Source organism: Pan paniscus, chromosome 19 (assembly GCF_029289425.2).
Source record: "Pan paniscus chromosome 19, NHGRI_mPanPan1-v2.0_pri, whole genome shotgun sequence".
Taxonomy (NCBI): domain Eukaryota; kingdom Metazoa; phylum Chordata; class Mammalia; order Primates; family Hominidae; genus Pan; species Pan paniscus.
The window spans coordinates 16,070,727-16,083,745 of record NC_073268.2 but is presented as its reverse complement, the minus strand read 5'-3'; the positions used below and the strand labels follow the sequence as shown (position 1 = coordinate 16,083,745).

General features: G+C 48.2%; 1 protein-coding gene across 2 annotated transcripts in view; it reads left to right on the top strand.

Annotated features, from left to right (window-relative positions):
* IGF2BP1 (insulin like growth factor 2 mRNA binding protein 1) overlaps positions 1-13,019 on the top strand; it is a 58,441-nt gene that overhangs the window by 17,558 nt on the left and 27,864 nt on the right. For both annotated transcript variants that reach the window (XM_008962402.6, XM_063598951.1), the window contains exons 4-5: positions 10,767-10,815; positions 11,611-11,662. In XM_008962402.6, coding sequence (XP_008960650.1) covers positions 10,767-10,815; positions 11,611-11,662 — 101 coding nt within the window. The remainder of the gene's footprint in view (positions 1-10,766; positions 10,816-11,610; positions 11,663-13,019) is intronic.

Sequence of the window (13,019 nt, the reverse complement as noted above, 5' to 3'; positions counted from 1 at the left end):
CCCCGAGGAGCACGGGGATGTCTGCCGGGTCCTTCTCATGGTGCGGTGGGAAGCTGCCGAAGACAGATTGCTTTGGAGGCTGGTCTGGTTTCCTCTCCTTGCTCCTGAGAGGGCCACCTCGGCTGTTCCCTCTGCAGGACAGAGCCTGACTCTGTCTCTTTGCAAGGTACCTCTCATGACGCCTTCCACTGGGCACCAGCTTCATCCTCGGCCGGGCCTCTGAGACCCCGAGTGCCCGAGCGTGTGCTCTGTCGCCCAGGCTGGAGTGCAGTGGCGTGATCTCGGCTCAATGCAACCTCAGCCTCCCGAGTAGCTGGGATTACAGGCGTGTGCCACAACACCCGGCTAATTTTTGTATTTTTAGTAGAGACGGGGTTTCACCATGTTGGCCAGGCTGGTCTCGAACTTCTGACTTCAGATGATCCTCCCGCTTCTGCTTCCCAAAGTGCTGGGATTATAGGCGTGAACCACTTTGCCCGGCCGTGACCGTATGGCTTTTAAGCTTTCTGGAGAGAGGCTGGCATCTCCACCGGGGGCGAGAGCTAAACCAGCATCTCCAGAGAGGTGGGGCCGGGCCAGAGATGGTCTTCCTGCCCCCCACCTTTCCCTCGGTCGGAGCTTAGTAGCCTTCCCGACACCCGGGGGAAGATGCCGAAACTTCCCTTCCCACTGCCAGTCTGAGAAGGATCGTGAGCAATGTCCCTGAGGGGGACCTCCCCATCTCAGCTTGCAGGAGGGAGGCTCAGTTGCACAGCTCCCGTTGGGTCACCTCTTTTCTATTTGTCCCCATACTGTAGGTTTGTCCTGATGGTTTCTTCTCCACTTCCTCAGTCTACCCCAGGGACCCCCCATTCTCTGTGCTTCCACATGACCACTTCTCCTCTTTGGGAGCCACTCAAAGTGGGGGAGAGGGTGGCAGTTGGAGACCAGGCTGATGTGGAATTTGTCTGGAAAGAGCTGGACTGTCCCAGAGCTTCTGTTTTGGCTTCCTTGGGGGCTGCTCAGATGGGCTTTCTTGTCAAACTATTTCCGAGATAGGCGAATTGAGCAAAGTATTCATGCTGAGGTTGGCTTGACCCCACCGCCACTTAGCACCTTCCACAAGTTGCTTCCTTCCTCCCCCAGAGCAAGATGACATTTTGCATGGTAGGGATTTTTGGTGAGCACCCTTTCACCCCACTAACAAATCTCCCTGACAGCCATCCAGCCGTATTATAGGGCACTTAGCTCTTCTGCAAGTGAAATCCCGTGCCCAAATTAGAGCCGCATGCAGTAAAAGCCAGTTGGCACGCACTTAACCATACAGAATATGGGCACTTTTCCTGCTTCTGACTTCGGGGCTGTTCAGGCTTCTGCTGTATTAACACTTGTCTTCAGAAAGAAAGCAGTGGAGTTTGGTGCAGTGAGCACAAGCAGCCTACTAGTCCTGCCTCCAAGTTGGCAAGTCTGTTTCCTTCTCTGAGCCTCAGTTTCTCCATCTGTGAAATGAGGGTGACTGTTCAGCATCCTCTCAGGCTTCAGAGGCTTACCCCTTTCCTTTCTGCCTCAATGTATGAATCTAATGTTTTTCAACTGGAACTTCTTGGTGACAGATTAAGGTGTGTGTATTGTGTGTGTGCGCGCGCGCGTGTGTGTGTGTGTGTGGGATCATATAAGCTGAGTGATTCCCTTCTCTCCCCTAAATATGGGTAGAAGAGCCCTCCAGAGGAGTGGGAAGAAGGGTTCAGCCCAGAGTAGCTCTTGGTGACCTGCTTTTCCTTCCTACTTTTCCCCCAACAAGTAGTATAGGAAGGAGGCAGTGCGTGTATGCCACATACATTAAAAGACCTTGCTCACAGGGTGACAGTTGCATTCCAGTGGTGTCCTCACCTTCCAGTCCCCTCACACTCTGGCTTTCTTCGTGGTGGTGGCATCTGCTCTGCCCAGTCCCACATCTCCCAGTAGGTCAATGTTTTCTGGCCCCTACCCCTGCCAGCCTGCCACTCGACAGCCCGCCCGCCTGTCCTCCTGCCCCCCCGCCTGTCCTCCTGCCCCCCCGCCTGTCCTCCCGCCTGTCTGGCTGCCCTGCCTCTGGATCAGCCTGGCACAGAGCCCTGGGCTTTCGGCCAGCTCCTCCTCCCCTCCCCGCCCCCGCCCCCTTTCTCAGCTACTGCCATCCTGAAGCGTGCCAGGTCCGCCCCCTTCAGAAGTTTTCTTGGACAATTTTTTTTTTTTCACCGCCTCTCCACCCTGTAGGGATAAGGAGGCGGGGTGGGGAGGAAGGACTGAGTCAGTGGTGATTTTCTGGAAAAGGCAGAGGTTGGCACCTTAGGGCAACTTCCAGATGGGAGCGACAACTGGGAGAGGGGCCAGCTTTGGGAGGGGGCTTCTACTCTGGTGTCAGCCACATGGAACCCTCTTGTTGAAGAGTCAGCAGAATCACCTACTTCTGAAGGGGTCCAGTGAGCAGCCCTCCCTCACTCCCTGGTTAGCTTTGTCCTCTTATCCCAAACCAAACCAGACCAAATCAAATCAAACCAGGTCCCCTGCTGGACTGTAAACCCTGTCAAAGCAGGGACCATGCCTATGTGCTGGGTACTGTAGCACAGTGCCCAGCACTGTCCAATAGAAATGCAATGTGAGCCATACATGTAAGTTTCTATTTTCTACGAGTCATATTAAAGAAACAGGTGAAATTAATTTTAAAGATAGTTAACCCAATATATAAAAAATTATCTCAACATGCAATCAATATAAATAATTATTAAAGAGATTGTTTTTTGGAGGGTACTTAAGTTTTAGAAATCTAGTATTCTAAACTAGATTAAAATTATTTTATATTCATTTATTTATTATTTTTCAAGTCAGAGTCTCACTCTGTTGCTCAGGCTGGAGTGCAGTGGCATGATATCAACTCACCACAACCTCAGCCTCCGGGGTTCAAGCAATTCTTGAGCCTCAGCCTCCCGAGTAGCTGGGATTACAGGCGCCTGCCACCACACCCGGCTAATGTTTTGTATTTTTAGTAGAGATGGGGTTTCACCATATTGGTCAGGCTGGCCTTGAGCTTCTGACCTCAGGTGATCCACCTGCCTCGGCCTCCCAAAGTGCCTCAACTTTCCGAGTAGCTGGGATTACAGGCATACACCACCACGCCAGGCTAATTTTTGTATTTTTAGTAGAGACAGGGTTTCGCCATGTTGGCCAGGCTAGTCTTGAATTCCTGACCTCAGGTGATCCACCCACCTCGGCCTCCCAAAGTGCTGGGATTACAGGTGTGAGCCACCACACCTGGCCTAACACTTAAAGTTACAAAATTAAAAATTCAGTTGCTCAGTTGGACTGGCCACGCTGTAAGAGCCTCAGTAGAGCAGCCACATGTAATTAATGGCTCTTGTAGTGGACAGAGAAGGCCCAGTGTGTAATAGCCGTCAAGATAACAACAATAACAACAAAAAAGAATGGCTCCGAGCAGCTGGACCCTTACCAGAAACCACCAGCTTCTTGACTTCTGATTAGAAATCTGGTACCTGTTAGATGACGTGAGCATGGTGTGTGTGTTTTTGCAGGTTTGAAACATGTTTGTTGCTCACTCTTTTCCAGTATCCTGGGAACCCCAAACTGGCTCCCAGTCTAGCTTTGTTTTCTAATTGCCTCAGGCTGATTCCTTCTCTACTTGTTGAGATGCCTGCAGCCATGACTGAAGACTTGGATATCTTTGGGATGAAGTTAAATTGTGTTAGGTGGGGATGGGGGTTAGGGAGTGTGCCTTTACTTTGGGGTTATGGATGGATTCGAAAGTCTTCATTAACCCCTGAAATCTTGAAATGGTGTGCAAAGTGCATTTTTCTGGTGGAATGTTCTTGCCTTTTATCCTAATAGGAACTGTCTCAAAAAAAAAAAAAAGTTAAGAACCAGTTATTCAGACTATTAGGACACAGAAAATCCCTCTAATTAAGAAAGTGTTTCCTTATAGGTAGACAGGGTTGATCCCTGTCTGGGGACACAGGACCCTCTAAGATGGACTAACCCTACTCCTAGTTTCCCAAATGTGAGAAACTGAGGTCCAGAGTTGAAGGCCACACAGGGAGCCAGAAGCTTGGCCTGGGGGAGGGGTGGAGGTGAAGGTTCTAATCTGAAGATCCTGGTTTAATCCTACCTCTTTGCTGGAGATGAAAGTCCAGGCTTGACTCATGACAGGGGCCCTAGGGGAATTGGGGCCCCAAACTTGACAAGATTCCAAAACCTGCTCCCACCTTGCCCTCCTCCCTTCCTTCAACTGGCTTGCCCCACCCCAGTTTAAAGGCAGTCCTCCCTCTAGGGAGGGGTGAGGGAGGCCATAAACATGATTGAAAATGGCATCCTCGCTTCTGGGTATGGGGGCTGAAAGAAGGAGCAGGTTTGCAGAGGATTAGAGAAATCCCAGTCCCAGGGGTAGTTTTCAGTCTCCCATTCACACTGTGCACAGTGCTTTCCTGGGAGGCCTCTTTCTGAGACCATCTCATCTGGTGCATTTGCTCCTTCCTCCCTTGGAGCCCAAGCCCTTGTCTCCTTCCAATCCCCCGTAAGCTCCTCAAGGTTCTGGATTCTTTCGAATAGAACACCAATAGGAAAATTTCATCATTACTTCATACTAGTTTCTATTAATTTTGAACTGCTAATAACTTCAGAACTGGGTGAGCTGGAATTACATCTTTTTAGTTTTTACCTTTTTATTATGGAAAGAAATATAAACATAAAAGTAGAAAGGATAATGTAATAACCCCTCTGTGTACCATCCATCACTTAGCTTTAAAATTACCATGCATATGTAGTCTGTTTTCATTTTCCCCTGCGCTCTGATTATTTTGAAGCAAATCTTAGACATGTCATTTTATTTGTAACTATTTCAGTATGTATTTCTAAAATATAAGAATTACAATATGACTTTAAAAGATTGACAACAGGAGTGAGCCATTGTGCCTGGCTCCTAACTTATACTTTATTTATTTAGTTTGAGACAGGATCTCACTCTCTCACCCAGGCCAGAGTGCAATGGTGCCATCTCGGCTCACTGCAACCTCTGCTTCCCGGACCCAGGTGATCCTCCCATCTCAGCCTCCTGAATAGCTGGGACCACAGGTGCACACCTGGCTAATTTATATATATACACACACACACACACACACACACACATATATACACCCACACATATATACACACACACATATATATACACACACACACACATATATATGTATTTTTTTGGGGGGGTGGGGTGGGGTGGGGGACAGAGTCATGCTATCACCCAGGCTGGAGTGCAATGGTGCGATCTCACTGCAACCTCCCAGCCTCTTGGGTTCAAGCGATTCTCCTGCTTCAAAGTAGCTGGGGTTACAGGTGTGCTCCATTACGCCCAGCTAATTTTTGTATTTTTAGTAGAGACAAGGTCTCACCATGTTGGCCAGGCTGGTCTTGAACTCCTGACCCCATGACCCACCCACCTCGGTCTCCCAGGGTGCTGGGATTACAGGCGTGAGCCACCGCACCTGGCCCTAACTTCTCCTTTAAAGGAAGGGAATTAACATGCCAGGCTCTGAGATTCATTATCTCATATAATTCTCCCTACCCACTAAGGTGGTATCAACGGATGTTTTACAGACCAGGGTACTGAGATAGAGAGGTTGAGTATCTTGTCTAAGTCACACAGCCATGCAGAACCACAGCCAGAATTTGAACCCAAAGCCTGTTTGAATCCAGACTCTTCGCACTGTCCCTATGCTGCCTTTTTGATGACATAAAAGGGACAAAAAGCATTTGCCAAAGTAAACTCACTTTAGGCTGGAGGACAAAATAAAAAACACTTAAGAGTTCTCATGACCCAGTGAACAGTGGGTCTGCACCGTGGAATTGCACTCCGATAAATCAAAACATCCCACCTATAATTCTTTAAGCTATTAACTTCTTCTTCCAGCTGCCTATTTCCATAGTTAGTTGAAAAGTGATTATTTGGCATATTGAACATTGACTAGGTATTTGATGACATCAAGAAATTATTGTCATCCTGGTGTGGTGGCTCACATCTATACAGCACTTTGGGAGCTGAGGTGGGAGGATCGCTTGAGGACAGACAGGAGTGTGAGACCAGCCTTGAAAACATGGTGAGGCCCCGTCTCTACAATTAAAAAAAAAAAAAAAAAAATTGGAGCCAGGCGTGATGGCGCATGTGCCTGTGGCCCCAGCTGCTCAGGGGGCTGAGGTGGGAGGATCCCTTGAGCCTGGGAAGTCGAGGCTGCAGTGAGCCAAGGTCTCACCACTGCACTCCAGCCTGGATGACAGAGCAATACCCTGTCTCAAAGGAAAAAAAAAAAGCAGGCTCTTTCCTAATTGAGAACTGTTTTCTTTTCTCTTTGGTGTAAGTCAGTGACACTTCTCTGAACTCTTGAGGTATGAAGGATGAGAAGTCTCAGCCCAGGGAGAGTTCCCAACCTCATCTCCCTCCCAGGGGCCCTGCTCCCTGTGCTTCCTGAATCTCTTACTTCCTACATAGCTTTTTAAGCTGTTGCAAGGATGCTCTTTCCCTCTGTTTTCTCCTGAATCACCCCTGGGCTTCTGGAGGATGGTCACTCAGTCTTTGTGGCTCTTATGCCTCCTCCTTGGCCCAGCAGCGTTTGAGAGGTGAGTCCTCAATAGCTGCTATGTATCTGGCAAGCTGCCGCCCCCGTCCCCACGTGCCCCACCCCTGGCCCAGGACCTGATAACTGCTCTGTACATCAAGGAAGGCAGAAGACACCAGAAGCCACAGCATGTTGGCACCCAGAAAAATAGGCTGGTGCAACTGTTGCCTTTATTGCCAGGGGCTGGTTGCTTCATTCTTTGAATCCACAGGTTTATCAGCTATAGGAGGGTGGTGGGGAGGGACTAATGAACTCAGAGTTCACCTTCCTTTTCTGAACAATGGCTGTTCATCGGTTTAGGCAATCCAGGCATATAGAAGGTGCCCAGGAGATACTGCCCATAGGGCAAAGGCACTTCTCAGCTCTGGTAGAAGCTGGTCTACTGAAGTGCTGGAGCGGGTCCCTGGTCCCTGGACCCTTTAATTGGGGAGATGGGGGTGGTGCTCTAGGCAGTGGTATTTTTCACTATTTTCCCCACCAGTGCAGAAGTAAAATCTTAATAACTGTTAACTATTGTCAGCCCTACCCACCTGCCTCTTTCCATACTAGTCTGGATACTCCAGTTCCCTGGGACTGGGGACTTGGACATGGTTTGAGTGCTTACTACATGGCAGGCAGCTTGTTTTATAAAAGCCTTATTCAAGTTTCATAGGAGGTAACTAAGGTTCAGAGTGAAGAAGTAACCAGTTAGGGTGCTCTTAGCTTCCATCTGGATCCCCCAAGTTCCCAACACACTGCCCCAGCTCAGCCTACACCAGGCCTTCTCTAAGTGTTTGTGGAGTGAATGAGACTGGGACCAAGGGAAGGGAATACAGGTTACAGGGATCAGAAATGCCCCATGTGCTTTGAGGCCTGAAAGAAATTAGGTAGCACCATATTTAATAGAAACCGGGCCAAGGGCTTAAAAGACAAAGGTTCTTCACGGCCTCTGTGCCTCCCTGCCCCCCGCCCCGCCCCTCCCGCTGTTGTGTTTTAATCAGGGCTGGGGGCTTTGTTGAAAGGAGGCAGCCTGGAGGGGCCTGGAGTGGGTTCCCAGGGTGGGGTGTGTACCCTGGAGGGCTGGGTGAGTCCCTGCTGGTTGGGGGCAGGGGAGGGCTGCCAGGATGTCTTGTCTTTCATTGGTTGGGTGGCCCTGCCCTCCTCCCCCTCCCTCTCCTGGAACATTCCAGACATTCCAGACGATCTGCCTGCCATTGCTTTCAGGATATGGATTAACATCCCAGCAGAGATTTGATTTCACCACTGCCACCCTTCTCCCTTCCCCCATCCCCTCCACGAAAGAAAGCCTCTAAAACTGGGAGTTTGAAGTGTGAGGGAATTTTGACCTTTGACCTTAGATTGTACTAAGGGACCATCTTGAAAGAGCACACTTCAAACTGGGCCCCTAAACTGGGGTTCCCTTAGGCCCTTACTGGTTTGAACTCCCAGGTAAGCCACCCCCACCTCTCTGCCCTTCATCCAGACATCCAGAAGTGTACCCTTGAGGGAGGTCCTGGGCCTGGGCCGAAGCAATACCTGTTATAGGTGTTAAACTAGGTCTGCGTTCTCAACCTTCCAATGGCATGGCCATTTCTTTTCCTCATTTCTTCCGGCAGTTTTGCTTTCATTGTGAGGGCTTCTACATTTTCAGTCTGTCTAGTTGGTCATCGAATGAGTTGTAGGAAATTCCTCACAAGGGTAGATGTGGGGGTTCCCTCTTGGCCAATGAATTGAATCACAAAAAGGTGGTCTGATGGCATCTGGGGACCTGGAACTGGATTTGTATCTTACTATTTTGTCCTGCTATAATCTGACTTACTTAGGTCAAGTTCATGAACAAACCAAAGAAGACAGCCAAAGACAGAGATTCTCTTCAATGTTTATTTCCTTCTTTCCCCATTATTTCATCTCTGGGAGAGATTTCCTTAACATATTTTATGGATGAAGACTCTCCACATTTAGAATTACAGGCTAGAAAAGATCATAAAGATCTTGCTGTACCCACTATAAACCTGGAGATATTGAGGTCATATGGGTAAAGTGAGTGAACTGGCTCAGGACAGCCAAGGTCAACACTTTTACAACTAGAGCTTAGCATCCCCCTTCCCTGTTTTCAAACCCCTTCCCCCAGGCTTGGCAGGGCTGGCACTGTCCCCATTGCATGTCAGGTAGGAATACTGAGGCCCGAAGCTTAAGAGAGGCTTAATTAGAGGGACAGCCAGTCAGGGGCAGGTTAAGGGCTAGACTTTCTTGCTTTCTAGTTCAGTTTTCCTTCAAGCCACTAGAGTTTTTTTGGACATTGTCCTTGGACTAAGAGTTTATGATCAAGGATAAACAAAGATATAAATGCAATTGGCCAATGCATCAAATCAATTTAAAAATCTTAAACCCAGGGATTAGCGCATTTATTTGGGTGGTGAGCAAGTGATCTGGGAGTCGACCCTGAGCCTGAAAGCTTTCCTCAGGGAAAACTACCTTTTTTTTTTTTTAAAACAAGTCTCATTCTGTTGCCCAGGCTGCAGTGCAGTGGTGTGATTTCGGCTTACTGCAACCTCTGCCTCCCTGGTTCAAGCGATCCTCCTGCCTCAGCCTCCTGAGTAGCTGGAATTATAGGCACGTGCCACCACACCCTGCTAATTTTTTTTTTTTTTTTTTTTTGTAGAGAGGAGGTTTCACCATGTTGGCCAGGCTGGTCTCCAACTCCTGACCTCAAGTGATTCGCCTGCCTCGGCCTCCCAAAGTGTTGGGATTACAGGCGTGAGCTACCGCGCATGGCTAAAAATTACATTTTAAAGATGGGAAGAAGAAATTACCTGGGCATAGTGGCATGCGCATGTGGTCCCAGCTATACAGGAGGGTGGGAGCTGGGAGGATCACTCGATCCCAGCAGGTCTAGGCTGCAGTGAGTTGTGTTTATGCCACTGCACTCCAGTTTGGGTGACAGAGCACTTTACAAGATTGTTAATAATAATGATAATAAAGATGGAAAGAAGAAAGTACTGTATAGTTACTGGGAGAGGGGAAGGTAGTGGCATTATGCTGACTTGTATGTGTGTTAATCACTCCCACCTTAGTATTCACAGATACATCTATTGTTATACTTCAAGTACTTACATTTTCTAGCATCACCTACCACCCTACCACCCTGTGGAAAGGTATTATCTCTGTTTTACATAGGAAAAAACGGCCTCAAAGAGGTTAAACAATCTTGTAAAGGTCAGTACTAGTAAGTGGAGCATAGGTTTAAATCCATATCTGTGCCAAGGACTTAACCACTGCACTATATCTTGCTGTGATTTGTTTGCATGTATTATCTCACCTAATAAATTGTGAACACCTTCAACCAGGCATTTTGTCTCCTTTGTTTATTTGTGTGTCTCCAGCATCTGGAACAAAGTAGTACGTGAAGTAGGTATCAATTAAATGGTTGTTAGATTAATTAATAATAATGTCTTGGGCCGGGTGTTGTGGCTCATGCCTATAATCCCAGCATTTTGGGAGGCCGAGGTGGGCAGATCATCTGAGGTCAGGAGTTCAAGACCAGCCTGACCAATATGGTGAAACCCTGTCTCTACTGAAAATACAGAAATTAGCCGGATGTGGTAGTGCACACCTGTAATCCCAGCTACTAGGGAGGCTGAGGCAGGAGAATCGCTTGAACCCAGGGGGCAGAGGTTGCAGTGAGCCGAGATCGCACCATTGCACTCCAGCCTGGGTGGCAGAGCGAGAGATTCTGTCTCAAAAACAAATAAAAAATAAAAAATAATGTCTTATTTAGCTTTGTATTCCTAGTGCCTGGAACATAGTCATGGTAACCTGCTTACTGAATAAAGGAATGAGAAAGTGGTGGGACAAAGTGTGTGTGCGTGTGTGTGTGTGTGTGTGTGTGTGTTGGGAATGTTAACAGAGTGCTTAGAACACCTGATTCTGCATTCCTGGGTGTGGTAGCATCCATGATAATTTTGGTCTCTAAAGCGGGTACCCCTACTGCAGGTCTCCATTCCTAAAAGTTTATTCTTAGATTTTAAGACTATGGTGTTGGTGAGCAGAAGGTGGGGAAATAGTAACTGGGGCAAGGATTAGAAACTGCGAGTTCACAGACCCCTAATATATTCAGAGCTTTCTTTAACTCTGCTCCCCCTTTACTTTCAGGAGCCGGAAAATTCAAATCCGAAATATTCCACCCCAGCTCCGATGGGAAGTAAGTGTTTGGGGGAAACTCTAAATGGAGTGGGATAGTGGAGCCTGGAAGGTACGTCTGGACTAGCTGGAGTTGCCAGAAATGATTGGGGAGGTCTGGGGCCAGGCTAGGGAGGCCTGGGTCTCATCCTTTCTTTCTTTTTTTCTTTTTGAGTCTCATCCTTTCTTCTTTTTCTTTCTTTCTTTCCTTTTTTGTTTTTTTTTGAGATGGAGTTTTGCTCTTTTTGCCTGGGCTGGAGTGCAGTGGCGCGATCTCGACTCACTGCAACCTCTTCCTCCCGGGTTCACGCGATTCTTCTGCCTCAGCCTCCCAAGTAGCTGGGGTTACAGGCGTGTACCCCCATGCTCAGCTAATTTTGTGTTTTTATTGGAGACAGGGTTTCACCATGTTGATCAGGCTGGTCTCAAACGCCTGACCTCAAGTGAGCCACCGTGCCTGGCTCATGTAACCCACAGCCCCATCTTTAGGTTGTCCCTATGGTGAGAGACATTAGGGAGGTGGATGAGTGTTTCCTAAGCCCTAAACTTGGTAATATGGCAGAAGATAATTTAGGGACCCAGGCAGCCCAGGTCTGCTTCCCAAAAGGCCCTTAAGGCAGAACTTAAGTACACTCCTGCAAAGATACCCCATCAGCATTAGCACCCCAGAAAGGTCACACTGGACAGGTAATAATGCTCAAACACTCCTATGGCTCTGTCAATGCCCCATTGCTTTGGGATGCAGGGTGTCCAGTGGCTGCTTTGCAAGGGTCTTGGGACTCAGAGTTAAGTGAACTTCCCTTCTCCATCCTCCTAGGTACTGGACAGCCTGCTGGCTCAGTATGGTACAGTAGAGAACTGTGAGCAAGGTAAGAGTGGGCCGGGTGTGGGGTGGCACTCGTGGTGGGGGTTGGAGGAGTTTGGTGCATTTGTTCTGCTTCACTTTGTTTCTTTCTTTTTCTCCCTTCCTTCCTTCCTTCCTTCCTGCCTTCCTGCCTTCCTGCCTTCCTGCCTTCCTGCCTTCCTATCTATCTTGCTCTGTCACCAGGCTGGAGCGAAGTGGCGCAATCTCGGCTCACTGCAACTTCCACCTCCTGGGTTCAAGCGATTCTCCTACCTTAGCCTCCTAAGTAGCTGGGATTATAGGCACGTGCCACCATACCCAGCTGATTTTTGTATTTTTAGTAGAGACGCGTTTCACCACGTTGGCCAGGATGGTCTTGATCTCCTGACCTTGTGACCCACCCGCCTCAGCCTCCCAAAATGCTGGGATTACAGGCGTGAGCCATTGCGCCCGGCCTCTGCTTCACTTTCTGTGATCAAATCTACATTGAAAACCAAAAGAAGAAAGGCAGATAGAATGTGTTAGGCGGGGAAATACGTTGGATTGGGGGCGTGGACTCCTGGCCTCGGCTTCGGATCTTGGTTATCTGTGGAACTGGGTTTCTCTTCTGTTTAGCAGGAGGCTTGAACAAAGCCACTCCTTCCCAGCATGGAGTCTCCAGGCTCTTAGGGATCAACCAAGGTAGAAATGGCTATCCCAGGATTTTAGAACTAGTCTAAGAACAGAAATCTTGCATTCAATCGGAGTTACTCTGCAGCCGTTTTACTTGAAAAGCTTCATGTTTCTTGCTTTTGGCTGGAATAATCAACCGGTTGTCTCTTTTTAGAAGCTCTGATTGGTAGCAATATATGTCTTTGGTCAATTAAAATAAAAAGCAGAGGATTTATTACTTAGTTAATATAGTTCGATAGGTAAGCAAAGTCTTTTGAAGAGTAGGCCCACAGAAGGAAAAATGATAAAGAATTCTAGGTCATAAAAAGTTTGCCAGCTGGGCCCAGTGACTCACACCTGTAATCCCAATACTTTGGGAGGCCAAGGTGGGCAGATCTCTTGAGCCACGAGAGTTTTGAGACCAGCCTGGGAAACAGTGAGACTCCATGTCTACAAAAAATTAGCTGGGAGTGGTGGTGCATGCCTGCAGTCCCAGTCACTAGGGAGGCTGAGGCAAGAGGATTGCTGGAGCCCAGGAGGCCAAGGCTGCAGTGAGCTGTGATTGTGCCACTGCACTCCAGCCTGGGTAGGCAAGACTCTGTATTGTCTCAAAAACAAAACAAAATAAGTTTTGTCCATTTAGTAATGGAAAGTGACTTTGGCTGGACATAAGGCGGTCTTTAGGTAGATAAGATACTGGGTTAGGTTTGGAGATCTTCAAGAAACAAGTG